At 47.4% G+C, this 27,175-nt stretch overlaps 2 protein-coding genes across 30 annotated transcripts in view; both read left to right on the forward strand.

Annotated features, from left to right (window-relative positions):
* The window catches only part of LOC128761233 (G-protein coupled receptor 22-like), a 51,338-nt gene extending 33,980 nt beyond the window's left edge, over positions 1–17,358 (forward strand). For 3 of the 28 annotated variants that reach the window (XM_053869334.1, XM_053869335.1, XM_053869336.1), the window contains exons 6-12: positions 1,766–1,839; positions 6,218–6,368; positions 6,462–6,611; positions 6,850–7,040; positions 8,404–9,756; positions 9,830–9,951; positions 10,475–10,572. In XM_053869334.1, the coding sequence (XP_053725309.1) occupies positions 1,766–1,839; positions 6,218–6,368; positions 6,462–6,611; positions 6,850–7,040; positions 8,404–8,581 (744 nt within the window). In that variant the 3' untranslated portion in view covers positions 8,582–9,756; positions 9,830–9,951; positions 10,475–10,572. The other 25 variants (XM_053869341.1, XM_053869340.1, XM_053869342.1 and 22 more) reach the window with 25 other exon arrangements.
* Positions 17,359–17,495: 137 nt separating this feature from the next.
* LOC128761232 (cytosolic phospholipase A2 gamma-like) lies at positions 17,496–26,925 on the forward strand. 2 transcript variants are annotated; one of them, XM_053869316.1, is made up of 16 exons: positions 17,496–17,664; positions 18,664–19,071; positions 21,090–21,360; positions 21,485–21,531; positions 21,645–21,758; positions 22,217–22,359; positions 22,840–23,026; positions 23,092–23,197; positions 23,256–23,396; positions 24,400–24,465; positions 24,534–24,674; positions 24,912–25,055; positions 25,121–25,204; positions 25,320–25,474; positions 25,626–25,797; positions 26,151–26,925. In XM_053869316.1, the coding sequence occupies exons 3-16, from the start codon at positions 21,297–21,299 to the stop codon at positions 26,372–26,374; spliced, it is 1,788 nt and encodes a 595-aa protein (XP_053725291.1). In that variant the 5' UTR covers positions 17,496–17,664; positions 18,664–19,071; positions 21,090–21,296; the 3' UTR covers positions 26,375–26,925. The 2 variants fall into 2 exon arrangements, with proteins under 2 accessions (XP_053725291.1, XP_053725292.1); XM_053869317.1 differs by lacking the exons at positions 17,496–17,664; positions 18,664–19,071; positions 21,090–21,360; positions 21,485–21,531; positions 21,645–21,758 and adding an exon at positions 21,934–22,105 and having other exon boundaries at positions 26,151–26,922.
* Positions 26,926–27,175: the final 250 nt, after the last annotated feature.

Raw genomic sequence — 27,175 nt, forward strand, 5'->3', positions numbered from 1 at the left:
TCCTTCAAATGTATTGGAACTTACCACGCTGAAGGAACATTCAGTTCAAGCAGACTTACATTTGACCCCAACAGAGGTCACTGGCAGCTCAAACAAACAGTGCTCCCACTGTGGTGGATGCTCTTAAAAAACACATGGAAGGATACGTTTGAAAACCACATATGCTCCGTGCTGTCTGCACGTTGCTGGCGGGTAAAAATGTGAATATGCCGATGTAACTGGTCTGGGTATGTGCGAGTGGTAATGTGGGATTTGAGGTGTGTTTGCAGGGAATCGTAAGCAGCGTTTTGCTGTCAGTCAAAACTATATGAGCCTTAATCTCTGTGTGTATTTAGGTGGAGGAGGAATGAAGCTCAGTGGAACCTAGACGTGCATGTATCAGTGAGAGGTGACAAGGTCAGCGAAGCTACAGAGCAGAAGTAGAGAAAACAGAGGAGTTCAAGTGCTGGGTGTGAGGAGGAGGAGGAGAGGGAGGTTGCTGGACCGGGTGGAACATATGCGTGTGTGTGTGTGCGTGTGTAGCGTTGTGCAAACGCACATCACCCGCTGGGTTGAACGCTCGAAGCCAAGTGAATGATCAATTACTGCCACCTTGTGGTCAGCCGTCATGTCGGCAGCCAAAGGAAGTGAACCAACGTGGGGCTGCGAATATGATCGACAGAAGCGAAATGAAAAAATGGGTTTAATTCATGCAGCTCATTATTATCAATTAGTGATGCATTTTAATGAATTTTAAGTTTAAAAAAAAAAGGTAGTGGAACCTTGGTGCATGGACACTTCCTCTGCACATGGTTCTTGTATTTTTTGTACTCTATTTTATCCTTCCTCGTGAGGTTTGTTTTTCTAATGCCGTCGTTTTGCAGTGTCGATGGTTTCGTTGTAGGTTGTGCATGTGCAGTGTGTGGCTGCTTTGTGTGTTTTGGCCTAGTGTTTGTCTTGAATCACTCAGATATAATGAGATCGGTTATATTGTGTTGTTGTTGTCATAAGCACAAATGTTTGCATGAGGAAATTGTTGCTTTCCACTCCTGTGTTGATTAAATTCTCAGCCATTTGGTGAAATCTTCCATAAAGTCACATTCAGAACAGATAGAGCGTGATTTGTTTGCGATGAATTGACACTCTGCCGTCGGTGACCCATCCTGATATCGTCAATGACCTGTTTTTTCGCCTATTCCATCCACCGCCGAGGACCTGAACTGTCACCGGAGTTCAGAGGCGTATAACCAGAAGGGGTGCGGATGGGTCAGGGAACTGTTATACTGAGTCATCGATTACATTTGCACCTTATATGAGAATGTGACGCATTTCACCATTTTGAGTGTGCGCGTGTGTGAGAGAGAGAGAAATAGAGAGAAATGCCAAAGCTTGATACAAAGTTTCACAAACACAAAACTATTTTGTGAAGATTGCTCAAACATTTATGCAAATGACTCCAAGTATATTATAATTAATTATTTTCTAAATTAATAATTAAGTATATTATCCAAGTATAAAATGACACACAAGGTGTTTGTTATCATACAAACCCTCATGTTTTAGGAGAGATCGGTGTGGGTGACAAATATTGTTTTGAAAATGTCACGTTTAATTGTGCGTGGGTAACAAATGAATAAAAAAAACACCGACACGAACATTGTCCGAAAACTAGCGATGCTTCACGAGCCTGTACACTTCGTGTACACGAGCTGATCGCGCTCCTTCCGCGTGATCACTTTCGACCAATCACGTTCCTCTTCTCTCTCTCTCTCTCTCTCTCCTCTAGGATCGGTTCCGAGGCTCAGTTGCACCGTCCGTCCGTGAGGCGAGGAAGGTCGCGGCGTCAGCCCGGAGTTTGAGGTGAGTTGTTTTGCCATGTTCTTTGATAAACGTAGGTAATATGTGATATGTAAAGTATGTCTTACGTGTTAACTCAGTTGTGGCAGTAATAGCGCGTGTAACGAGCGCAGTTCGCAGCCGTGAATTTCGGCTGTTCCGTTTGTCACTCGACGTTTCCTTTCGCTTTAACGGTGTAATGTTCAATATCGAGCTGTTAATGAGACCCATACACTCCCTTCCCTCGCCTCACGCTGTCTCCTGTAATTCTTTTCAGTTTTTGGTGGTGTCTCCAAGTGGCACATGAAGCTGGCTGTTACGTCATTTCCCGCCACTTTCTGGCTTTGAGACGTCACAGACTGGCTTTATGAAAAGGTAAGTTGTTTACATTAAGTAGCTGAAGTGCGCACTTTGGTTGTCGCTCTTGTTCTTGGAACGTCTCGCTGCATCTCGGGACTTCTTGCAGCAGAATTCGCTTTTCATAATTGATTGATTTATTTAGAACCTATGAGGACCACTCCATCTCATCAAATAAACAGGGATCCAGGACAGCACAGGACTCTGCAATCCTCACTTCAAAACAGTATAGTAGGATTCGGGAATGACTTGCTCATCAACTCAGGTTGTTTTGAAACCAGTCATGGATTTATTGAGTAAAAATGTAAAAAAATATATATTTATTGATGTCATGGTCTTACCTGAATGTTTGAGGTTCTCTGCTTGCTTGAGAGACAAGGAAGAGTACAAAAGTTGACAATTACATGACTAAACCAGGGGTCACAATGAAGATCCTTCTGTTTCACGGTATGCCTTCATCTCTGTTATTGAACTATAGCCTTTGGAAATAGCAGCATTGGTAATGACACGTGTATTTCATAAAAAAATAAAATAAAAACTCTTAAGGTTAAGAAGAAGCTTGTACACAACTTCTCATCAACCATTTTGTTTTCAAAACTTCAATATTCATTTATTCGTGGATTAATTATTGTAGATTAATTCATGATTGAAATAACTAGAAAAATAGAACTAAACTGTATGATTATAATTATTGTTATCGCTGCAATTACGACATTTAGTGTGATAATTTATTTAGTCGCCCATCCCTAGAATGTGTCGACAATCTTCCAAAGTGAGGAGATTATATTGACCATCTCTTGTCATATTCTACAAACTTTCATTTCTCAAAATCAACTGGTATCTTTGAAGCATGTTACTCTGGAGGAAACTGTCCGATTTTAGTGGGGATTTGGCGCCATCTGGTGGTTCAACCACGAAGCAGCCGAAAGTTTCAGTTGGATAACAGCAAACAATATAGGAGCCCTTTGTGGGTGGGTGGGTCAAGACATTTTTCAATGAAACATTCCAATTAAATAGCACTGTTTCAGAAGGCTGTAAACCCAGAGAGATAAAGGCCTACTGTAAAAGAGAAGAATATTCAGTCTGACCCTCAGTTTGAGATGGAAGTGGATTCTAATTGGCGTATTAAGATGCTACCTGGCCATAGCATATCTCTTACAGATGTTTTGTCTGATCCACTGAGACATTCTTCCACATCTCTGAAGCAACAATAATGGTGACGATGATGATGGCTGGGCATCATCACCGTGGTTAACAGCAGGACTGTGCAGCCTCCACGGCGAAGTATTTTCTCCTGCGCTTTGTCTTGTGTCCACTGTTATGTGCCAATTATTCTCTTTTTTCTCTCATTCACAGTACTCAGTAAAGCTCCATTATGCGCTTTGGTCACTACATTACGGCAGAAATTAGCAACTGTTTTGACAGTTGAGTAGCCACAACTTCCTCAATGACTGGTCAACTAGTGGGCATGTGATTTGTAGCAGATGACGACGAGTGCAATTGTTAAATGTTTCCTTTTTTGGTTGCATGAGAGGTGGTGAAAATCAAGGCAAGAAAACGTTCCTCCTACTCAAACTTGGATGTGTAGTTTAAACAACAATGTGTTATTGAGTCAAAATTGAAAAGTAACCAAAACTTTGGTGTCAGAAAAGTTTTAGGGTTAATTGGGTGAGGGACATAGCTCTGTAGCATCAGTTAGCAACTGGGCTCTACTCGGGACGCAGCAGAGCAAAGGAACACAGTGATGCTGGATCAAATTTACATTATACTGCTAGTGTCACTACAGTTCTACAGAGCATGGAAACTTGACCCTGGCTCATCTACATGCAGCCTCCGGCCACATCCCACCCCTTCTTCCAACAGCCACTCTTCCTATGGTTGCCGTACTAAATGTGGGCCAATGCCCTGAAGTGCCCCTGCTGGGGTGCGGCTACAAGATGGTGCGGACAGGAACAGGTGTTACTTTATGGGGACGGAGTACTTTGAGTGCCATGGCTGCAGGGAGAAGGTGGCGGGCTGGTCACAGGCCGTCCTAGAGCAGCTGGACCGACGAGAGCTCCCTGCTGTGCTGACATACAGGTGAGCGCTGAGTCATGACATGTTGTGTCAGGTGACTTTTGTGGAGCGTTTTGTTTTGTTTGACGCGGTCCCCTCTCAGGCTGGCCTGTGACAAAGCACTGATCGGCACTTTAAACGAGCGCACACTGGGCAACAGCGCCACTCGCCTCCACACCACCCTGGTGGAGGAGCACACCACGGCCTGGATTGACAAATCCAACAAATATGTTGGCGTGTTGTGTAAGCTGGGGGTTGAGCAGTGGCAGTCATTCCCTCAAATGCACCTGGTGCCTGGCGTGCCCTGGCTACTGACGGTATCTTGGAGAATTTTCTGCCTATAAGAAAGAGAGAATAATCTTTTATGCGCATCTTTTGAGGAATCTTTGTAAAGAGAGTGAGAATATCATGGTGCTGGCCCGTCACTGCCGGCGCCACCAGGAGGTGGTGGAGGCCTTCTGGTCCATGACCGACACGCAGGGCGTCCCCCTGATCGACCGGGAGAGGATGCAGGACATACAGAAGACCCATGCCCGACATGTGGACTGCATCCAGGACCCGCCGGCATTGGTGCTCTACACTCAGATGGGTCACTCAGAGATCACCAAAGGCAGGGTGAAGTTCCCTAGTACGCCATGGGGTCCATGTTCCTGGAGTGACGAGATGAGGAAACGAAACACTCCAAGAACTGGACAAGAACAGACAAGAAGAGCAGACATCTGAATTTATAGTCAGTCAAATGTTTGTTCCTGACAGTGTGAGAAGAACTGGATCAATGGTAGATTGTGGAGCCGCATCCCACATTATGACTGAAATGAACAGTGTTCTCACTGCACAGCACGGTTAGTCGAGTCATAGCGCCATCTATGGTGAGGCTCAGCAGGTGGCTGCCTCACCGCGCTTCTCTTCTCAGTATTTGAACAGTAAATGTAAAAAGTCTGTGAGTTGGAATAAAAATCTAAAACTGCTGAATTAAAAAAAAAAGCATTCATCGTGTAAATCAGTGGATACATAAAACCATTTCATATATTTTTTCATTTTACATTTCTTTCTTTCCAAGATTGACAGGTGAGGCCCCACCTCCCCTGACTGCACCTCACTGTACACAGCAGGTCGTCAGGTCAGTGTCAGCGCAGTCTGTCAAGTGGGTTGGCTGCAGGGACTCGTCCTGTCCAGCAGGGGTCAGTGTTCAGTGACGCAGTGTCGACACGCTTTATGCGCTTTATACCTCATTTACCCATCAGTACAAGATAGTCCCAGAGCTGCCGTCGGTTCATTTCTGCAAACACCATAGATAATGGATGATAAATGATTTTCCTCAAATACTTATCTCACTGCTGAGTTTTCACAATAAGAAAAGGAATCACAAAATCAAACATAAAAAGGTGGTTATTTCTTATAACTAATGTTTATATATATATATATATATATATATATATATATTTATTTTTTTTTTTTTTTTTTTTTTTTTTTTTAGCGGCCCGTGGGACTCTCCCTTGGTTTCAGCAGACGATCACGTTGGTGGGAAACATTCGCTGTCAACTTGGGAACATCAGAAGTCACTAAAATGATTTGTTCATCTGAACCGCTGCATTATAAAAGCCAAAAACAGTCATTGATCCTAGAGTTTATAGATGTTTTTGTTAATCGAATTCCAACAACTTCAGAGCTGCTTCTTTAGAGTTGCTCAATAATCCCAGGAGGGTAAGGTTCAACGTCCGTGTGACGTCTGTGGTAGAGAGTGGATGTTCCACTGAAAACAGAGCAAAGTTCACTTGGTTGGGTGTCGACGGAGCTGCGCTTCATTCATTTATCGGCATTTTTTGTCCCATTTTTGCTTGATTTTTGCGCCTTTTTTTGGTGATAATGGACTATGCCATGAAGTCTCTGGGCATTCTGAGCCCGTCGAGCCTCTCCAAGTCAGTTCAGGGTTTTCAGCGAATCTAGACGTGACAGAAGGTTTGACCCTCTCTCCGTTGCTTCCTCTCAGGTGTGTCACGGCCAGCATGTCGGCGGCTAACAAGACTCAGCAGATCCTGTCCGCTCGGGTCGCTCGGTCCAAGCCTTTCCGGGTCTCCAATGCTGAGCGCAGCGTGAAGAAAGGCATCACGGCGGACTCACTGGACGACTTGATGAACAAGGTGAGAGGAGGGAGGGTGGCAGGTCGCAGACAGCTGCCCAGTGAAGGTCACCGTACAGGACAAGCTGCTGAGGTCATGTGTCACCTGCCTCAGGTGAAGGACTCGTTGGACCTGATCAGCGTCGCAGCTCTGGTGCTTGATGAAGATGGCACTGACGTGGACAACGAAGAGTTCTTCCGGACGCTGCCGGATAACTGTGTGCTCGTGGTCCTGGAGGAGGGTCAGAAGTGGACCCAGCAAACGGTACCACGGTTTCACTTCACTCATCAGGTGGCAGTGTTGCCTCCTTGTAGATGGTGGTGGAGTGTGAGAGTCTCTCCACCTCCTCCACATCCCAAACATGCTGAACTGAAACGTTTGCCACTGTACTATATAGATGCCCTCGTGATGTCAAGAGCACTCTTTCCAGTGTTTCTCACATCCTAAATGAAGGTCGAGCTGCAGTGTGGAAGCCAGTGTGACCCTGCTCATGTTCCCACAGAGCACCTCGTCCAGAGATCAGCTCGTAAAATGGCAGTCAGAGCAGCGGACAGACGTAGCCAAGTTGACCTTTGACCTCTACAAGAACGACCCCAGAGATTTCATCGGCTGCCTGAATGTAAAGGCCACGCTGTACGGCGCATACTCACTCTCCTACAACCTGAGGTGTCACGCAGCCAAGAAGGTGTTGAAGTCAGTGGAAGTCTTTCTTTGCTTCGATGATTATCACACAGCAATGTTGGGGCTGAAAATGCACACCGTGTGTTTTAGAAAGTTTTGACCATCCTTGCTTCAGCAGAAGTAAGAGAACAGAATGGCAACATCTTAAGACTGTTGTTTATCTAAGGCTGTGTCCCGTCTCTCCCCCGACACTGGGCTCAGTGTGGCGTGTCCCACTCCTCCTCACTGGCCGTTCACCACTTGATCACATGACCCCTTCAAACCCAGGGAGCTCCGGAGCTGACTTGAAACCAAGTGGGAATATGAAGTGTGGAGAGATGTCCAGGAGACCAAAGGACTTGATCTCACAACAGTGTTGGACAGGACAACAGGGACATGTTAGTGGCCAGGACGACGCTTCACAGTGGAGGGAGCTTCACAGTGGAAGGAGCTTCACAGTGGAGGGAGCTTCATAGTGGAGGGAGCTTCACAGTGGAAGGAGCTTCACAGTGGAGGGAGCTTCATAGTGGAGGGAGCTTCACAGTGGAGGGAGCTTCACAGTGGAGGGAGCTTTAGAGTGGAGGGAGCTTCACAGTGGAGGGAGCTTCACAGTGGAAGGAGCTTCATAGTGGAGGGAGCTTCACAGTGGAGGGAGCTTCACAGTGGAGGGAGCTTCATAGTGGAGGGAGCTTCACAGTGGAGGGAGCTTCACAGTGGGGGGAGCTTCACAGTGGAGGGAGCTTCATAGTGGAGGGAGCTTCACAGTGGAGGGAGCTTCATAGTGGAGGGAGCTTCACAGTGGAGGGAGCTTCACAGTGGAGGGAGCTTCACAGTGGAAGGAGCTTCATAGTGGAGGGAGCTTCACAGTGGACGGAGCTTCATAGTGGAGGGAGCTTCATAGTGGAGCTTCACAGTGGAGGGAGCATCACAGTGGAGGGAGCTTCACAGTGGAGCTTCACAGTGGAGGGAGCTTCATAGTGGAGGGAGCTTCACAGTGGAGGGACCTTCAAAGTGGAGGGAGCTTCGTAGTGGAGGGAGCTTCACAGTGGAGGGAGCTTCACAGTGGAGGGAGCTTCATAGTGGAGGGAGCTTCACAGTGGAGGGAGCTTCATAGTGGAGGGAGCTTCACAGTGGAGGGAACTTCACAGTGGAGGGAGCTTCATAGTGGAGGGAGCTTCACAGTGGAGGGAGCTTCATAGTGGAGGGCACTCAGAACCAAGTGCTGGTGTCAGGCGGAAGACATGGGACACAGCCCAAATGTTCTTCATCCAACACTATGACGAATGACAAATTCGAAGTTAGTTAGTAGTATTGGCAGGAATTTACAGCTATCCTGTTCTTTCTTGGGCTGAAGATTCTGCACTGATCAACAGTGAATTGTCCTCTGTTCTCACAGGGAGGCGCTCAAGTGGACGACCCTCTCCATGCAGGCCACTGGACACATCCTCCTCTGCTCTTCCTGGTACATTGAGCAGCTGCTGGACGAGGAGAACGGCTGGAAGAGTCCCTCATTGCCACAGGGAAGCAGAATGCGGCAGCTCCAGAACCTGCTGCTGGGTCCTACTTCTCAATAGAGAAACTGGCGGAGAGAACACCCAACTGTTGCTGGAGGGACAAGGCTGTTGCACTTCATGTTCTCAAAGCACTTGCTGCTGTGGGGTTCACGAGCACCACAGTGACAACAAAAAAAGTCTCCACCAGCCTGCTTAGGCAACAACTGAGCTACATGAACGTTTTGGTTTCGTCCTTTTGCTTATTTCCAGCCGCACAGTTCCTCGCCCCGAGCGTTCTGGTACCTATGGGACACAGTGAGAAGCTTGTTCAGGCACGTCACTGCATGGCGAATCAGGAAAAACACAGCGGTGTTCAGACCAGCCTGAAGGCTCTGTCTTTTTTCAGTGCATCAAAGAATTTTTTGCTAACAAGCAGATAAAAAAATGAAGTGAAGGTTATAATATTCTTTGAGAAAATACATGAGAAAGTAGCAACCAATGAACTATAAGGGGGTCATTCAATGTTTATTTACTTCTTTACCTTGCTTTAGACAAAGATGGGATTTTCTAAGATAAGAACGTAATAACAATTCTAATAATAATAATAATGACTTGTTACCTCAATATGTGGACGTTTGGGATGCAACTGTTGACATTATTTTTGTGTCTTTTTGTTTCCTCGCTCTGCTGTGAAGACACTGTAATGACGCACAACATTGAGCCGGTTGTGGGGGGAATTGACAGAATCATCATTTTGGAACACCAAATAATGTTGAGTCTCTGTCGTGAATACAGTGGCCAAGTCAGTGCATCTGTTTTTTTTCTTAATATCTATGTATGTATGTCTTCCATGTTTCAGAGTTAGCTAGAGTTTCTTCAGCGAGGCAGCCATTCTGCAAGCTTTAGCAAAAAGCAACCTGTAAACACGACAACTAACATTTGTATTTGAATGTCAAGCCACTGCATGAGACTGGATATTGATGAAAAAAAAACAGGGCCCCTTTAAATCACCGTGACAATAGAACTCCTCATGAAACTGTAATTCCAGACTTGGACAATAGATATTCCCACTTCTTGAATGAGTGAAGTATTTCTTGGCGCGTGAGCATCATGTTTGACTTGCATCAATTACACCTGCACCAGTACTGATGAATTACCACTGTTTTATTTCACCCCTTGAGGCAAAGCAGAAGGTGTGTTCTCCTCCGGACTCAAGTCACTGTCGCCCCTGCAGAGTGACTGCGGGGCTCAGCACGGTCAGACCAGATGAGTGATCACAGCAGAAACCCCGCCCTCACCACAACTTCCCCTCCCCTCCCTCTTCAACAGGCTGGTGAGGATGCAGCGTGAGCCTGCGCACTCCGCCGGCAGAGGATCTTCATCATGTGCCTCTCCTCAGGACTCGCGGAGAAGACTCCCACCGACACAGACCCCTGATGGCCCACATGCAGGTAAGATCTGAAAATGTGGCTGGAGATGTATATTAGTGTATATTTAAGTGTGAAAATCCTCGTGATTTTTGTCGTATATTTCAACTTTTTAAACGACTCTCGTCCTGCATAGTAACGTGCGCTTTGGCTTGGTGCAGAAATATTGCCTGAGCAAAAGCTGTGCTTATCAAATGAGAGCGGTTCTTATTATTAGTTGGGTCCGCGGGCTGGATGTGGGAGTGGGTGCTTGACTCCGGCTGTGTGTTCCTCCCACGCTCCTCAGGGGCTCCGCAACAACCGACACTCACACTTCAGCAACTTGCACTACTGATGGAAAACACTCTCCGCTGCCCTCTGTCGGGAATTACATTGTGAAATGAATTCAAACCATGAGCAGACACATGCTTCTGCCGCTTTTTCAGATTTAAAAGGACGTTAGAATTAAAAAAGTAAAAAACAATGTGGGGGTTCATGTACTTCCTCCTAGCTACAGTTCGCCCCGTTTGTCAATGGAAAGCTCATAATATGTCTCCTCGTGTTGTAGTCGTGAGCACCCAACCTGAGGTCCTGTCCAAACCATGACTTAGAGGGGGCGAGATCGAGTCAAGACCCAGTTTTATTTCCGGTGAGGTCAACTACAATCTCGAAGAGCTGACATCAACGTTGGTCTTTTCAGTCATTGAAGGCAAGGTAGTGTTCAGAACCTCACCGTCTGATGTTCATTCTTAAGGTTGCAGTTTGATTCCCCGTCCTCATTCAGCTGTGTCCAGGTCAACGTGAGATCAAGTACCACACTTTAATCTTTGTGTACTCTGACTCACAACTAGATGGTGAGCAGCCACAGCTCATGTCCTCGCTAATATCTGTGTGTGGTCACATGTCACAGTGACATTTACTCTTACTGTCACCAAACCCAGCTGCAGGAATGTAACTTTTCTGTCAGTACGTTACTGTTTTTGGCACTATATTGTATTTATTTATTAAAAACATATAGTATCATAGGAAATAACGCATACAAATATGTATGATATAAAAATAACACACACAAAAAAACTGTTTGGTTGGTTTAGGAGGAGGATATCTTTGCTGTCGTCAAACAAAGCTCTGTTGCTTTCAATAATGTATTCCATTAGAAAAAGACAACAAATAACTCAGCTGTTCCAATAAGAGCCTTGCATATGAGGCATAGATTGAAAGACAGTAGAACCCACACTCCCTCGTCCAGCTGGAATGTTCTGCGCTTGCTGCTGGTGTCCAACTCTGCCGCCGCCCTCGTTCACAGCCTCCACTTTCACCCTTGGTCCTGTGTGGAATAAACCACAATATTTATAACTTGGACAGAATACACAGAAATAGGCGTTAGGCAGAGTTTTAGCAGCACATTCCCATATGACACGAGTCCAATTTATATCACACGTGCAGGTGAAGAGAGGGTCCGTGTGTTTGCAGCCAGGAAATACAGATGACGGTGATCCAGGAGGAAGCCTTGCTGTGTCAGGTGCTGCCTCTGGATGTGAAGACTGTGAGGGCAGACAGGTGGAGGAGGAGGGAAGCTGGTGGAAGAGATGTGTCTTTGAGGGGAACGCTGAAAGTAGCTCTAGATTTTGGGTGTGTTCCAGATCCTTCTGTAATCGTCAATCAATGTTCTCGCACGGAGAAAGGACTGTCCCAAATCTTGGGAAGTGAAATAGAGGAATACCCAGAATCCTTTGCATCAAAGATGGCGTTGAAACAGGCTTTTAGCTAGAGGGCGTCTTGGGGGTCCAGTGGTCACCCTAAACTGCAAAACATAAAAAAGTGGCCTCCCTCCAGCACTCAAACCCAGACGCCCTAAATGTATCACCAGTGCCTGTATGAGGCCCAACTCCTGGTCTCATCTCACTGCTTTACATGCAGTTGAATATGATCCAAATTCACAGATTCTCTTTTAGACTAACTCATTGCTTTCTAATGGGAGGAATATTCGGCACTTGCCCCCTTCTATTGATTGAATCATGCGACGAGCCTTTATATACTATGTGTTCTTTGAATGAATGAATGTGTGTTTGTAAAAGTTTAGTAAACCCTCACAGCTGATACGACTGCATGCTTATCTTGAAAAAAGATGGCTGTCCACACGATGGCTTGCAGCAAGGGAAAGAATCATTATAAACATGTGGTTAGTGTGGTAGAAATAGCTTTGTTTTTTTACAAAGCAAGTTGTTAGCTGTCAGTCGTTGACATGGTGTCGGCGGGTGTGAGGTTATGGGCTGCTCTTGTCTCAGCAGGCAAGCGTCACATCCCAGGGCGTGAAAGTGAAACCATTCGCCTACGTGTAGCTACAGAAGGCGTCTCTGTTTCACTCAGCTGGATGTCTGCATGGAGAGGCCACCTATATCCATATTCACAACGTCCTGCAAAGCTGCACGAGCACTGGCACACACTGGGGGAGGCGTGCACTCGACTGAGCCGCTTGACTGAACAGTGGCAAGTGCTTCCATCGTGACAGTTTGTCTTCATCACTGAGATAACAGCTTGATGCCTCGTTCAGTATATTTACAGTCCACACAGCCCTGTTCTCGTGGCCTCCCTGCTGGGTTCTTTCACGCACACACACAGGTGAGCGTGCTGGTACGGGTGTGTACACAGCAGCATTATCTATAGCCACTTGTGAGTTTCCTTCTTGACCCCAACTGGAGGCAGAAACTTGCCGTCTGATTCATGATCGCTCGGGCAGCGAGCTCCTTGCATAACTTTGCATCAATAAATGTTTTGCTTCCACTGCAGGGACGCTGTGCGCTTTGACTCCAGCAAACAGAAGCGTATTAGCACGTGTTTTTAGGACGGTTGTGCACTTGAATATATTTGCATTCAATAGTATTTTCTGCATTAAGTGATGCTCAAAAATAACACTGTAAGGAACCGTACGAACCGGACGCCACGTGCGTGTGGTTTGTGGAGAACAGTGAGACTCGGATGCAGAATTAAAGTGAAGCCATATAATGAACGCAAAAACATGGACAATAAACAGGCACGAGGGAGAAGCGAGGGCGACCATTGGTTGTCTAATTTCTGCTGCCTCTCATCAAGAAAGTTCAGGGTTTGGCTCCAGCGAGGGACCGTTCTGGGTGGCGTTTGTATGTTGTGCCTGTGTGGCTACTCCGCTTTCCTCCCACAGGCCACCGACACTCTAAAAATGGTGGTTAACTGCAGGTGTGTGTCACGTGTTCTCCGATCACATTTGCATATGACTCATCAGTAGCCTAGCGGTTAGCGTGTATCGCTGTGAAGCGATTTCTGACAGACCCAAAACTTTTGAGAATTTTTTTCCTCAAGAATCTAGGAATGAGGAAGGGCCCCTTTTCTCACGCAGGGAAAAAGAGGGGAACAGGGCGGGTGCTGGAGCATCACTAGTGGTGTATCAGTGCGTGCCACACCGCCTCAGGAACGCAGCCTTCCTCATATTGTTGAGAAAAAAATGGACCGTGTCCCCTGGAATTTATTTTACAGCTCCACTAGTGAAGAAGAAGGAGCTCATTCGAAGGCAGAGTTCAAAGAGCCCTCAGCTGGAGACTGAACTGAGCTCATATTAAATATACTCAGCGATGCTTTTAAGACTCAAATAGTCAGATGCCGTCCTTGTACATGATTCTATTTCACAGATGAGAAGATGAGTATCCCGGCATGTTTCCTCCACATCCTCTTCTCAGCCTGACAACCCGTTAGATGCTCCAGCTCTCGCAGGACCTGCCTGATTATCTCTGCTGTCACTCATCTGTTTCAGCTCCTTCCTGTGGCTTGTGGGAGCCGCTGGCGTGACCTGCGCCTCTCAATAACTCGCGCACCTGCCATCAGGTTGGAAGGGTGCGATATCGCTTTCTTTGGGGAACAGGAGCTGTGGTTGTGGGCTGCCACTCAGCTGCTCCGCCTGCTGCTGAGCTGTATTGTCTTGTGGTTTAATCAACCAAAACTGCAAGTTCCTATGTGTTCCTTTAAGATTCTAGTTTGAACAGATGACAGTCACTTGATGGGTGGATCGGCTCCCGCTCCCAGAGCTTCAGGGTGAGGTACGGTCTCATGGGCGACTGACTGACTTTCTGGCTGCAGTTAAAACGGCTCAGATACCTCAGAGCTTAGCTTGTAACCTGCTCAGCCGTCCCGCAGCTTTGTACGCGGGCAGTCATGTGACAGCCTTCAGGGACTTGGCCGCGCTGTTGTGGACCGAGGAAACCAGGAAGCTGTAAAAGAAAAGCTGATGTAAGACCTGGAGTGGAAACAAATGATCCCACCTCTGCTGTCAGGGACATTTTGTTTACCAGTCTTCAGTTTCCTTCCTCCACAAGCTCACAATCTCTTGTTTGCTGCAGTCAGTTCCAGGCAACACGTTTCACTGTCGAACACATGGTTAGAAGAATCAGAAGATGTGATTGTTTCATTGCAGGATGAGATCTGACTGTGGCTAAAAACAGTGCTGACGTTGCTCTGAAATCTGACAGCAGGTCGAGTGATTTGCAAACAGAAATGCCATTCAGGAGATCTGTCATTCACCCATCTGGGTCTTTTGTAGCTCAAGATGGCTGAACCATCTTGGCAAATGCAAAGCCCCAGAATGACTGGCAACACTGGAGGAAGTTCAGCTGGAGACCACCTGAGCCAGTGAGTGTGCCGTGGTTTATTCGGATGTTTGAGCTCTGAAATAAGCATCAAATCCAATGCAGCTGCAGCTTCCTCAGTCTGTGTCTGCTCTGGTATCACCATCGCTGTGGAGACCTTTCACCTCCGCACCTTGCTGCCATCAGCCTGGAGTCGGTGCTGAGTGTGGCTTCACACCTGTGCCCTCATTAATCCCGACCCTGGTAGTTGGGTTGCCCTAGCAACAGGAACGAAGAGGACACTGTAGTGAAGCAAAGGATGATGGTGGCTGCCTCGCTGTCCTTGAGGAATTCAGTTGAACTGTAATGTAGCTCTGGCTCTCAGTGAGAGCAAATGTGCAGGTCTGGCCACTGGTGTGTACAGAGTGACGGACGACTCGGCTTTAAAGTGCGCAGTCATTTCTGTGATGTGAGCTTGACCTCCTGTTTTTAAATGTTAGTCAGAACAGTCCATCAGGTTGCATTGTTTGTTGGGATGTCCATACGTTTAACAGAATAATCAATGATGTTCTGTTGTGTAAAATGGAAAAGTAGGGATGAAAGTGACCCGGAGTAAAGTACACAATGCAATGCACTCGTCCCTCCCTGAGGCCTGTTTTTTATTTTTTCGTTTTCCACCTTTGTGTTTCTGTCACTCCAGGCCTGACACCATCATGGGAGCTCATCACCAGCCGAAAGCTATGAGGACCGAGAGGCGCTGATGGAGGCTGACCGCTTGGTGCCGAGCCCCGCCCCCACCCTCTGGGCCCAGCCAGAGGGAGAGGCCCTCCTCCCGGAGCAGAGGGGATATTCTCCCGGCGGCTTGCCCTCATGGGTTCAGCCCTACTCCCTCGGCTTTCAGGCGTCCCTCTCCTCCTTCCTCATGCTGGAGCTGGTCCTGGGTTTCAGCAGCAACTTGACTGTGCTGGTGCTCTACTGCTCTCAAGCCAATCTGGTGGAGTCGGTGAGCAACATGGTCACCGTGAACCTGCACGTTCTGGACGTGGCCGTGTGCCTGCTGTGTTTGCCCCTGACCCTGGTGGTGGTGCTGCTGCCGCCGGCGCCGAACATGGCGCTGCTCTGCTGCTTCCACGAGGCCGGTGTTACGTTTGCTAGCATCGCGACCGCCGTCAACATCCTGGTTATCAGTCTGGACCGTTATGACATTTCCATTCGACCCGCAAACCGAGTGCTGACCACGCGCAGGGCCCTTCTCCTGCTCGCGGCTGTGTGGGTCACCTCCGTTGCTGTGTTCTTCATCCCAGTCGCGGAGCTGCAGCTGTCCAGCAGTGGAGCGGAGGAGACGCCGGCCTGGCGTAACAGAACGGTGCTGTGCCTCGGCGGCCAGGGCGGCCACGCCCCCCCGGGAATGTACTACCACCTCATCCTTCAGGTGCCCATCTTCTTCACCACTGTGGCAGTCATGCTCTTCACATACTCCAAGATCCTGCGAGCGCTGAACATTCGCATCGGGACGCACATGAAGAAGAACCAGAGGTTCAAAGGCCCGAAAAAACACAGGAAGAAGATGAGTGTAGACCAGACAACCCACAGTCGAGAGTCAGAAGGAGAGCGCTGTGCTGCGGATGGGACCAAGCGCCTGAGCCACCCGCCTCTGATACCGTCTCCGTCTCCTACTCCGACAGCGACCTCCCCGCCGGCGCTGCCGTCCTCTGCCCCACTGATCACCGCCTCAGTCTCCGCCATCATCGCCCTCCGGAGAGCCGTGCGGCGGCACAGGGATCGGCGGGAGCGGCAGCGGCGGGTGTTCAGAATGTCCCTCATCATCATCGCTACGTTCCTAGGCTGCTGGGCCCCGCTGTCCATCACCAACGTGCTGATTTTGGGCATTGGCCCCACTGAGGCCCTGGTCAGCACGCGCCTCTGGTTCTTGGCGCTGGCCTACGGCACCACCGTCTCACACCCTCTGCTTTACGCTTTCACCAGACAGAAGTTACGGCGCGCCCTTCGATCGAAGGTGAAGAAGAGGGTGGTCTCCCTACTGCAGGTTGATCCGTCGCCGGGGGCAACTGTCATACACAACTCATGGGTGGAGAATCGAAAAACCTGCCGGCAGGTTCGTCTGGGGGCCAGTGACGGCACGGACCGATGCCAGGCCGAGGCTCTCTGAGACCACAGTCACATGACGGCACAGCCATTTGCTTCCTGTCAAACATGGAGAGGTTTGGAGGCGTCTCTCTTCAGTTGAGCCGACTCACGTCCTCCTGAGGCTCCAAGGCAGCCTGTGCAGTTTAATGCCAAATGGAGTTTTTCACTTTTGCGACACGGCTTTCAGTGTTAGATGAAACAGAAAGGGTGCCGCTGATAGATTTGTATTTGGAGATTTCAGGTTGAATCTTCTTTGATTTGACAGCATCAACAACGCTGATTTCTGTGGTTCCTAAATTGAGACATGTGGACCAGTTAGTTAAGAATATTCATGGGTGAAAGAGGGGAATAATAATTCATAATAGAGAGAGCATTTGCTAATAATAAGGAAAGTAAATAAACTCGTGTCCGTAAGTGTTAGATGTCACAACTGAGTTGTTTTATGAATGTATCAGTTATTTATGTCTCAAAGTTTGATTTATGGCCGATGTGCCGTTCTTCTGTAAATGTAAATAGGGTCGTTGGATCACGTTATTTCAATTGTGCATGTGATGCTTTGACGGTGTTTCTGGTTTTTATGCCTCAAAAACGGAGCTTCGACGTGACGACAAATGAAGCTTGAAAATGTGACTGACTGTGATTCCTACATCACAATAACTGAATGTTAACGCACCCTGATCTATCTATCTATTGAATATGATTTTTCTGATTCCACTTGGTTTTGCACATGTGTGAAGCGCTGCCTTGTCATTTCTGACTCGAAGCTCTCAATATTTAATTTCCACAGTCAACTCCAGTCATTGGGAAGAGGTGAAGAATCATTCATCAAAAGTGGAATTCTGCATCAGCTGACTCATCTTCTCAGACAGATGAAGGTCAAAGCCAGAAGCAACACATTGTGACGTCAGGCGACTTGAGGAAACGTGGGAAAACAACTTCCAAACCCTAAGTCTGAACTCACACTGGATCAAGACTCGATGCCAGTTATTTATGGAGGGAATGCAAACAGAAACTAGTGAGTAAAACTTCGCCACACTTCAACTCGTGCATCACTTTATGAACATGAGACATTGAAGGTTTTTGTTTTTGGAGAAGGGTTTAAGATGCAACTGCATGAGATGTTGAATGGAACTGGTGGAATCAGATGAGATGGAAAAACATTATTAGGAGGAAAACGGATAGATGGATGGACGGAGGGACAGACATCATAAGTAACATGTTAAAGACTAGACTCAAGGCACTTTACTGTCAGATGGTTTAAAAAGGAAATTAAAATGAGTAAATAACTCAACAAATCAGATTTAGAGTTGAATTATTCATGAATAAAGTGAAAACAGTTGTAACGAAAATCAAAAGTGGGTGTCAGTCACCAAAAGGAGAAGGACAAGCCCCCAGCGGAGGGCAGCAGAGCCCCGCCAGTGTTGGTGTCAACAACTGAGTCAGACACAGGAGTCGTGAAGCCAGAGTTCAGAGCGCACTGAGGGACGCTAAATACAGAAATTCTCATCCAGGTCACTTTCATTCAAAAGGTTTTTTTTTCACTCACAAGCAAAAACACATGTTGCACCTATGGTCACTGTGAGTGGACGGTCATTGGGCTGGAAGAAGGTGAGTCCAAACACCTGTCATACTAAATGACTGTCACTGGTGTTGTATTTACTGACTGATCTGCAGCAGGAATCACAATCGCACATAAAGATAGATAGATACTTTATTAATATCTGAAGAGAAATTCACAAAAAGCACTGAAAACCAGGGGTGAATTCGGTGTTTTTGGGGGAAGGACGGGTGCGTGTCGTGGTCACTGGAGTAAATAGGTGTGTGTCATGCAAGAGGAGCAACGGGCTGGGAACACAACACGACAAGAACCACATGATGGCTTCTGCTGAGGGCTAAACACAAAGATGGTAGTAGAGAAATAGCTGCATTGTTTTCAGAACAGAGTTCATGATCGTGCATCATCTCAGCGTGCCGTTGTCCTTCAAGCATCCCAGGACCTGCATCTTTGTTTCAGGCACTGTTTGGTTCCGAGCGGACGCTGTATCTGCAGCTGCCCTCAACACCTCCAGCACCTGAGTGTTGGTGTCGTGCTCCTCCTTGTGAGCCGCGCGGCACTCATCTCCTTCAAACGTTTGAGAACTTGGCGTGGGATTTTCAGTTGTGGAGGAGGGCGGCACTGCAACCCTCTGCATTACTGGAAACAGGAGGTCAAACACGTGGGCTGAAGCCTGGAGGCCAAGCAATGGAATGGAATGGAGCCAGAGCTCTGCAACTTCTGAAGATGCGACGGCTCAAGCTCATTTATGATTCCATTCATGGTCAGAACATCCATCAGGGCATCGTTGAAGAGTTTCACAATGTCATGTCGCCATCAAAATCCTCGTCAGCCAGTGGACATGGTCCAAACTAATACTAACACAAGGTGAGTCTGTTTCAGCTGAGATGCTTCAGCCCAGCTCTGACTGAGGGTCGCTGTGTGTTATCACCACGTGAAGCAAGTGCTTTTCACACGTTTGAACTGAAATGAAAAACGTCTGTGTCAAAGACAGAGGAACATAACTGTGTGAGGACGTGTGTGGTGTCGTCGACTCTCTAAATCGATCACTGTCCACTATTTAGATGAATAGTTGGCAAAACTAAAACAAAAAAAATCTAATGAATAATAAATAAATGTCCAAAAATGGAGGAAAATGTGGACAAATAAAGACACTCCACTCTCCCACAAAGAAAAACATGAATAAATAATGTGAGTGAAAAGGGCAGAGGAGACAGCGAACAGAAGACTGTAACTGGACATGCTGAAAATTTGAAACAATAATTAAGAAGAAGGAGGAGTCGAGACCTTCCACGAGGAGGGAACATGGGTCCACAGAAGATGGATTCTTGGCAGAACCAAGGGAACCAACTGAGAGCCCAGAATCCAATCCTTCTCATCCGAGAGAAGACAGAACATCTGCAACTCAAATTTCCAGCTAAAACACAGGAATGAAGGAAACAATGGGGAAGAATAAGGCTTCTAGTTTGGCGTTTTATGCCTACAACTGAGTATACACCGTATGAACTCAACGCATCTTAGCCAGTAGATAGCACCGTTACATTAAATGTACCGCTTGTCTTATAGTAGAACCGGCGTCTGGGAGGTGAACGTGCAGAGTTTTCACCTATAAACATTGTGTTGAATAATTGAAACGTGGATGAGAAGTACAGACCTAGTACACTAGTCGTATACTCACTGAATACTAAAACTGTTCCCCTTTAGTAGAAAATAAAAAGGAAGGATCAAGTAGTATTCTGTCTAGTAAACTACTGGACTTCTATACTCTGGACCCAAAGGTGTGTCAGCGGTCAGCCATTTTTATTTTGCCAGATTGTCCTGTATCTGCTTCATGTCTTCAACTCAGCCAAGGAGGCTCAAGCCTTTGGCAATGGTGGTTTTTCTGACTGTTAAAAATCACTTGACCGTTCTGGACGGCTCTGGATGACATCTTTGGTAAATGAGGAACACATGGTTCCATTTCCGCCGTCTGGTTCCAGGAATTTGGGGCGGACCTGGAGTGGACTAAAGCTGCGCGGTGGAGTGTTTTTCTGGTTTGTTGATCACATGACAAGATCTTTGGCAGAATGTTGTGAGACCAGCTCACTCATCAAATATATCACCAAACCCTTTGCTGCTGTTGCTTATTTACACGTGTAGTTACGTCTTGTTACGCCGCCACACGAAGTTCTGGCATCATCACGCTCATATTAAAGAAGCCACTAGAACAAGGCTCGATAAATGTGATGAACTTCATCCTGAGAACTCAACGTTTTGACTGCCTTGGACCCCACGGATGGTGACCTTTGTCTGGGGCCATGTAATGGACTGAGTACCTCTGTTCCGGACCTGATCGTGTTTGATTGCTTATCTTTGAGGTTCACCCAGCATCGCTGCATTTTAGAGTCCTGTTTTTCAAGTAGCATAAAGAAATTTAGCTTCGATAGGTGCCTTCCAGTGCAATAGCATTAGGACGGATCACAATTCTTCTGCTGAATAGAAAACATCACTGCTTCCATCACCACTTCAGGCAAGCTAGGGATGAGTTCAGACACGTGAAAGACCAGTACAAGTCACGACCTGCAGGAAGTGTGTGCGTGAGAGAAACTTTATACAGTGAGTATGAATCAACAGATGCATTCATCATGCGCATCTGAATTACTGACAGTGTGAGGATGAAAGAAAACAGTCGCTTGCTCTTGGAGAGTCCGTGTTTATGCCTTTCAAAGTGTCGAAAATGTCAGTTGAAAACAACATACGCAGGTTCCTGTTCTGTGGTTGCTACGGATGAAGCCAAGAGTGAGGACATATTCTTTCAACGGAAAATGTCCAAATCTACTGTTGCTACATGTTGCCAGTTTGTGGAAGTAGTAGTTTGAGGGATGTCTATCTTTGTGATCTGGCAGTGCCACGGCCTGTTAATTCACCTGGACTGACTGGTTGTCTGGTTCTGGCACAAAGCATGACAAACCACTGACTGGTGTGGCTGGTGACTCACACATCACACCCTGGCTGTGCCCTGGCCAGAGAAGTCAGTTGGTTTGCACTCACTTCCTGAGTGAAACGGACTTCGATCCTGGGTGGACGCTGCGCTGCGGAAGCTCCCTGGAAGAATGGAGGCAGCAGGACAGAGCCGGATCATTCAACAGAAATGTTCTCGTACAAGCTCAGACAAGAGTGAGTATCTCAACTTCAGCAGCAGAGGATCTGACTCTCCAGAACCTGCAGCAGAACATTTCAGCTCTTCAGTGGATCATGTCCAGTCCACTTGGATTCACCTGCTTCTGGATTATGATTTCAGGGGTCGCGGGAGGCACCTTCTCCGCTGTGGCCGCAGAGGTTCCTCAAGTAAGAACTTATTCACTTTGATTCTTTGAACATGTTTCCGCCACTCAGGCATGAGCGATGGCTCGAATGCTGCAGTTCCTGAGGTCAGACACGCTGCGTCTGTGTCTCCTCAGACCTCAGTTCACCAGTCCAGAACCATGTGTGCAGGAGAACGCAGCTACACAGACAGAAGAAAAGCAGTGGTGGCCCAGGCTCTCAACCATCTGGGGATCAAGTGTCCTCAACAGGTACAAGAAGAAAAGTGTCGAAAAGAAGTGCAGTCATAGCCAGTATTAAATAATAGTTCTGTGTTCCTGCATTTCCCATCCGGAGCTGCAACAGCAAGTCACAGTCTCCTCACCTTTATTCTGTCTTACGCAACCTCTCGGGTCACACCTACCCTCGTCTGGTCCTTCTTTAAAGGAGGAAGTACAGAAGCAAAAAGAGCAAGCTTTCGACGTAATGTCTGTGATGGAAAAGCAAAGCCAGGAAAGAGTCAAAACAACAGCTCTGCAGTGGAGCGAGTGGAGGAGAGGGGAAGGCCGGAGGAGAAATGGACACCATTTTTACTCTCCAAGAGAGATGAAGGTTTTGTGTGGGTAGCTCACCGTCTCAGGGGAACGGCAGATTGGAGCAGTTCCTGCCAAACATGCTGAGAGTAAATAGATAGAAATGTGCTGTGCTCAGTCCCCTGTGATCTGTCCAGGACTTGGTCCCCCGCGTGGCCCTGCTGGCATCCGGCGGCGGAGAGAGGTCGGCGCTGGCCCTGCTGGGTTCTCTCTATCAGATGGAGAAAGACGCTTGGCTGGACTCGCTCCTCTACTTCGCAGGCGTTTCAGGAGCCACATGGTACCACAGCACAAACTCTCTCCATGATCTCAGCCTGGATGGATATGTGTCACCGGAGTTGCACATTTTTCAGCCAGACGACGACAGCTCTCATTGCCTCAACAATATCTTTAATGTCAGCTTTGAGGTTGGAGTTCTTGAGGGTCCAGTGCTTTTTTTAGCACAACCTCAGTGATATGAATGTACAGTCAATGTCTTACTGTGACACACTCCAAACCATTGCAGCGAAAATCACACACAAAAAGCAACGAGTATGAAAAACAAAACAAAGTGATATAGTGCCATTTATATCATAAAATGTATTATTATTTTACTTTTTTGTTTTTTTAGCTACAAGGCAAACGTTTAGTCTCAGTGTGTCACATCTCCTCCTCTGACTTTCGAGAGAAAATGCAACGTCAAGAGAAAAAAAAAAGCAGTCTGAGAAACATCCTCAGCAGCTGACGGCTCGGCAGCTGACCGACGTGTCTCCTCTCTCAGGACCATGGCTGCAGTCTATAGTGACCCCATGTGGAGCACCGACATGAACAGGACGCTGGCCCGGTTGCTTGACTCTAGAGTGGACATTCAGGAGGTCACCTCGTGGCTGAGCGAACGCTCTGCAGCGGAGTTCTTCTCCCTCAGTGACATCTGGGGAGCCATGACCTCTGCGGCTCTGATGAAACAGGTGTGGAAAGCCCCTCCAGTCTCAGTCACTGCACATGGAGTGCACTTCATTTTCCTTCCCTTCAGATGACTGTGCGGAATATCTCCGAGGAGGCCACTCGAAACGTCACCAACCCCTACCCGGTTTACTGCGGGATGGAAAACAACTGCTTCGTGAATGGTCCAACTGAAGGTAGATCCCTGCCTGGGTGACCTGTCTCTTCCTTGAGCCGTGACCATTTGACCAACAGGTAAATGGTTTGAGGTGACCCCCCACCAGGCTGGATTTCCAGACTTGGGCTTCTTCGTGGAAACTTCCCTTCTGGGCAGCAGGTTTCAGAATGGAGTGCTGGTGGAGAGGAAACCAGAGATGGACATGATCCAACTACAAGGTGGGTGCGAGAGGCTTCAGGAAACAGGACGGTCAGTGAGAGACACGGCAGCTCACAAGCAAAGTAATGGAGCCAGGAGGAGGCTCTTTCACAGGACCGCTGGATCCACATCCCTGCCCCATTATCCTGATCACTTTATGATCATCCATTTTCAAGGTATTGTGTCAACAGAAGAACAGCTCAGCAAATGAATCATGAGCGGTTATTTTCAAGACTCTTGCGAGGTTAAATACTGCTTTATGAAGATGCGAGGAATGTAGCGAAACACACTCCCATAATCGAGCTTCCTACAACTTTGATTTGAAGTAGAATGTAAGACCTCCACCACTACACATTTATATAGGTTTAGGTTGGTTGGAGAGATGTCAAACTTTGTTTGGCAGATATGAATAATAGTAAACTACACTTTCCACTATGCTGTCTGTTGACAGAGGTTTGGCTGCAAAGTGCAATTCTATTCTGGCTTTTATATACAGTGTTGTACAACAAAGAAATAGTGAAGTGAAGAGGAAACGTGTGACACATGGGTGGGAAAGGGAACCACTCCTATTCGGTCTCCAGCCGCAGAGACGGTGCTGAAAGTGGAAGGTTGTGTTGCCAGGTTTTTACGCCGCTTCTGGGAAAGGTGGAGTGGGCTGCCAGAATTTTGTCAGCCGTCTAGTAGAGTTATTATTATTAGAGTTATCATTATTGAACATTAACAATCTTATCATCGTCCTGGCTGCGCTGCACAGTGTTTGCACCATTTTGCCGAATATGTTCGGCCACCAAATGTTCTGTGGCTCCCTATTTTTAAGACTTAACGCCTCATAAAGACTTGATTTTCAATTCATGAATTGAACGTCTTTAAAGGCTTTTTAAGGATCTGTGAAACCCTGGTAACATCGACCCAAAATGACACACACACACATATTAACATAAACAAGGGGAATAACAATGTGTGGCATAAATACTGGTTTTGTATTTTTGGCGTCGTGAACACAGACATGCTTTGCGTCCACAGGCATTCTGGGCAGTGTGCTGGCTGACATGGATACTGTGAAAGAGAAACTCCCGGCCTGGCTGAACGGTAAGTCATGCAGATAACAGGAGGTCGCCTACTGTGGTCTGGGATGCGACACCATGCGTGTGTTTCAGTGTCTTGGGAGGAGGAGTCCATCATGGAAGAGCACCTGCATGTCTTCAGGGCGGTCCACAAGCTCATCCCTTCGCTCCTGGAACTTGTTCATGATGAGGACACTGACCTCCACCTGAGGCAGCTGGACAAACTACTGGCAGGCAAGTCACCGACCCTATGGCATGATGAGCAACCACGTCGGCACAGACCCGGATCTCTGAGGCGTATTTAGTCTGCTCTAGCTTCTGCGAGCATTTTGCCAATTTGGCACCTGTGGTGATGCAGAGCACCACCAAAATCTGAGACTGCGCTCGGTGAAATCACACAGTTCCGTAGTCAAACCAAGAAAGCTTTGTTGTTCTGTGTTCAGTCTGAAATATGTTCCTTAATATTTTCAGATCGGCAAGATCGAGATCTGGAGTTGGTGAGAAGAAAGACTTTGACGGAGCGGCAAACCTATTTCGACAGGTGGTGTCAAGACCTTCTGAGCACAACTGGAGCGTGGAGCCAAAGTCTGCCTGACGGAGCGGCCAAACACAGCGGTAGCCTGTTCACTCACACGGACGCCCCGGCGACATGAAATCACCAAGTGTCTTGTGTTCTCCAGTGAATCTGCTTGTTAGAAAAATCATTCCATTGATCTTAAAGTGGGAATGGGGAACCACGCTGAACTTCCTTCATCAACTGCCAGGTGGGAGACTGAACTCTCGTCCAACCTCCTTTTTTAACAGTGTTTTCTATGATTTTCATCTCATTGCATGCCCTGGTTTAGCCCTGTTTTAGAAGCAAATCTGACCCTTTAACAGAACCTACCGTTCCTGAGTGCCTTCATTCAAGAGAGAGAATCAATCTGGTGGATGGAGGACTGCATGTCAATGTGGGCTACCCTTCGTTCCTGGGGGAGAAGAGAGACGTGGACGTCATGATTGTTCCTGAGAGCAGTGCCGGCGATATGTTTGAGGTCGGTGTTTTTGAGAGTGCAGATCAAATAAAGAAACCATTGAAACGGTGGGAGAAAGCAGAGGTTAGCAAAACAACATGAAGCAAAAGCAGAGGGTCAAAGCGCCTCCCAAAGTAAGAGGAAAGCCTGAACAACATCCTTGTCTCCACAGACACTGACCCTGGGGAGAGAGCATGCGGCACAGGTGAACAAACCATTCCCGGTGATCGACCCACAAATCCTGGAGGAGAAAGACTGGCCTAAAGACTGTTACGTGTTTGAGGGCAAAGACAAGGAACCCACCATCATCTACATGCCGCTGTTCAACAGGAAGAACTGCAAGGGTGCGCGCCACTCGCAGATTTTCCAGACAAAAAAACGTCTGCTACGTGAAGTGTACAAAGATTGTCATGATAGTCCTGCATCTACTTTAGGTATAGCTCCCAAAGATCTCGGTCAAGCAAGCTTCCCAAGGCAATAGCAATAGAAGAAGGACTCAAAGCCTTACTCTGAGTGGATTACTTCTAGCCAAAGATTTAGGGTAACATAGGTGAGATTTCCAATCTACAGTTGAACGACCTGTCCGTGAATATGACGGACATCCCAAAGTAATGTTTGGGAATGGGATCCGAAGCCTCTTTTGCGTGTAGACAATAGTGCAGGGACCAAGAGTAAGACTGAGCTGCTTCTTCCACAGATGCCGAGGAGGTGAAAAGCAGGATGCAAGAGTTCTCCACCTTCCAGCCTCCCCTCAGTCATGAGAAGAGGAGCTTTCTGATTGAAGTGGGCAAAACCAACATGAAGAACAACAAGGAGGTCATCCTGAGGGAGATACGGAAGGCTGCTGAGCGTCGACTGATCCGGAGTAACCGCCAGTCCACTGGAGGCAACCAAGAGTGTGGAGTCAGGTGCTTGGTTTAACCTTGCAGGCGCGTGGCTTCTTCTAGCTGAACAGAAAAAGGCGGGCTTTGACGTTTACTCCAATCTGCAGCCGTCCCCACCTGTTCCAGGTTCTTCGTCTTGAGTTCCACGAGCAACGGAACCACTGCTGTCATTTAGCTACTGTGATGTCCTTTGGGGATTTTCCCTGAAAGGGATCACTATGCTACGTACAGTCCTTACGTGAATGAAATACTCCGCTCTTGTCATGGCAACGATTCCTCTTCACTCAGACTCACCAAAGGTCTAACCTGGGAGGAGTTCCCACTTGTCTGAGGAACATTCACTTGTGCTTGCAACCGTCTTCGCTCACCCACCTCTGATAGCCCCTCCCCTTTTTTTTACCTCAGCACGAACATCCCACTGGAGAGATTTCACATTTTACCGTTGGCATGACTCACTGGTCTTTTTCTGCTGCACCTGTGGGATGTTGATGTTCTGGTCAAGCTATTAAAATCTAATGCAAAAGAGCCTTTTTAAAGACGTAGTTGTGTGTTCACAGTTCAAACTGACCTTTAAATAATGAACTAAACAAAAATGTAACTGTGTCTCGCGACCAGAAGAAAAGTGCAGGTGATCTCCACAGTATTTGGTGAGGCCATAGGTCTTCTCTTCAGTCATCAGTTTGTCCGTGATTCATTGCGATTGCCTTCAGAAGTACCAGTGTACAGTGGTACCTCGGTTTTCAAACGTCCGGGAATACTGAGGTGTCAAACCTTTCCTGTCTCCACACTGGACCGTGGTAGAGTGTCACAGGGGAGGTGCTGGAGCGCTCACTCCAGG

Source organism: Synchiropus splendidus, chromosome 6 (genome assembly GCF_027744825.2).
Source record: "Synchiropus splendidus isolate RoL2022-P1 chromosome 6, RoL_Sspl_1.0, whole genome shotgun sequence".
NCBI classification, from domain to species: domain Eukaryota; kingdom Metazoa; phylum Chordata; class Actinopteri; order Syngnathiformes; family Callionymidae; genus Synchiropus; species Synchiropus splendidus.

Excerpts from the sequence above, each read along its gene's own strand:
- LOC128761232 (XM_053869316.1), top strand. The coding sequence starts at position 21,297 with ATGGAGGCAGCAGGACAGAGCCGGATCATTCAACAGAAATGTTCTCGT. Across the intron at positions 22,360-22,839 it reads GGCGTTTCAGGAGCCACATG|GACCATGGCTGCAGTCTATA; the intron begins GTACCACAGCAC and ends CTCCTCTCTCAG. Across the intron at positions 23,397-24,399 it reads GGACATGATCCAACTACAAG|GCATTCTGGGCAGTGTGCTG; the intron begins GTGGGTGCGAGA and ends TTGCGTCCACAG.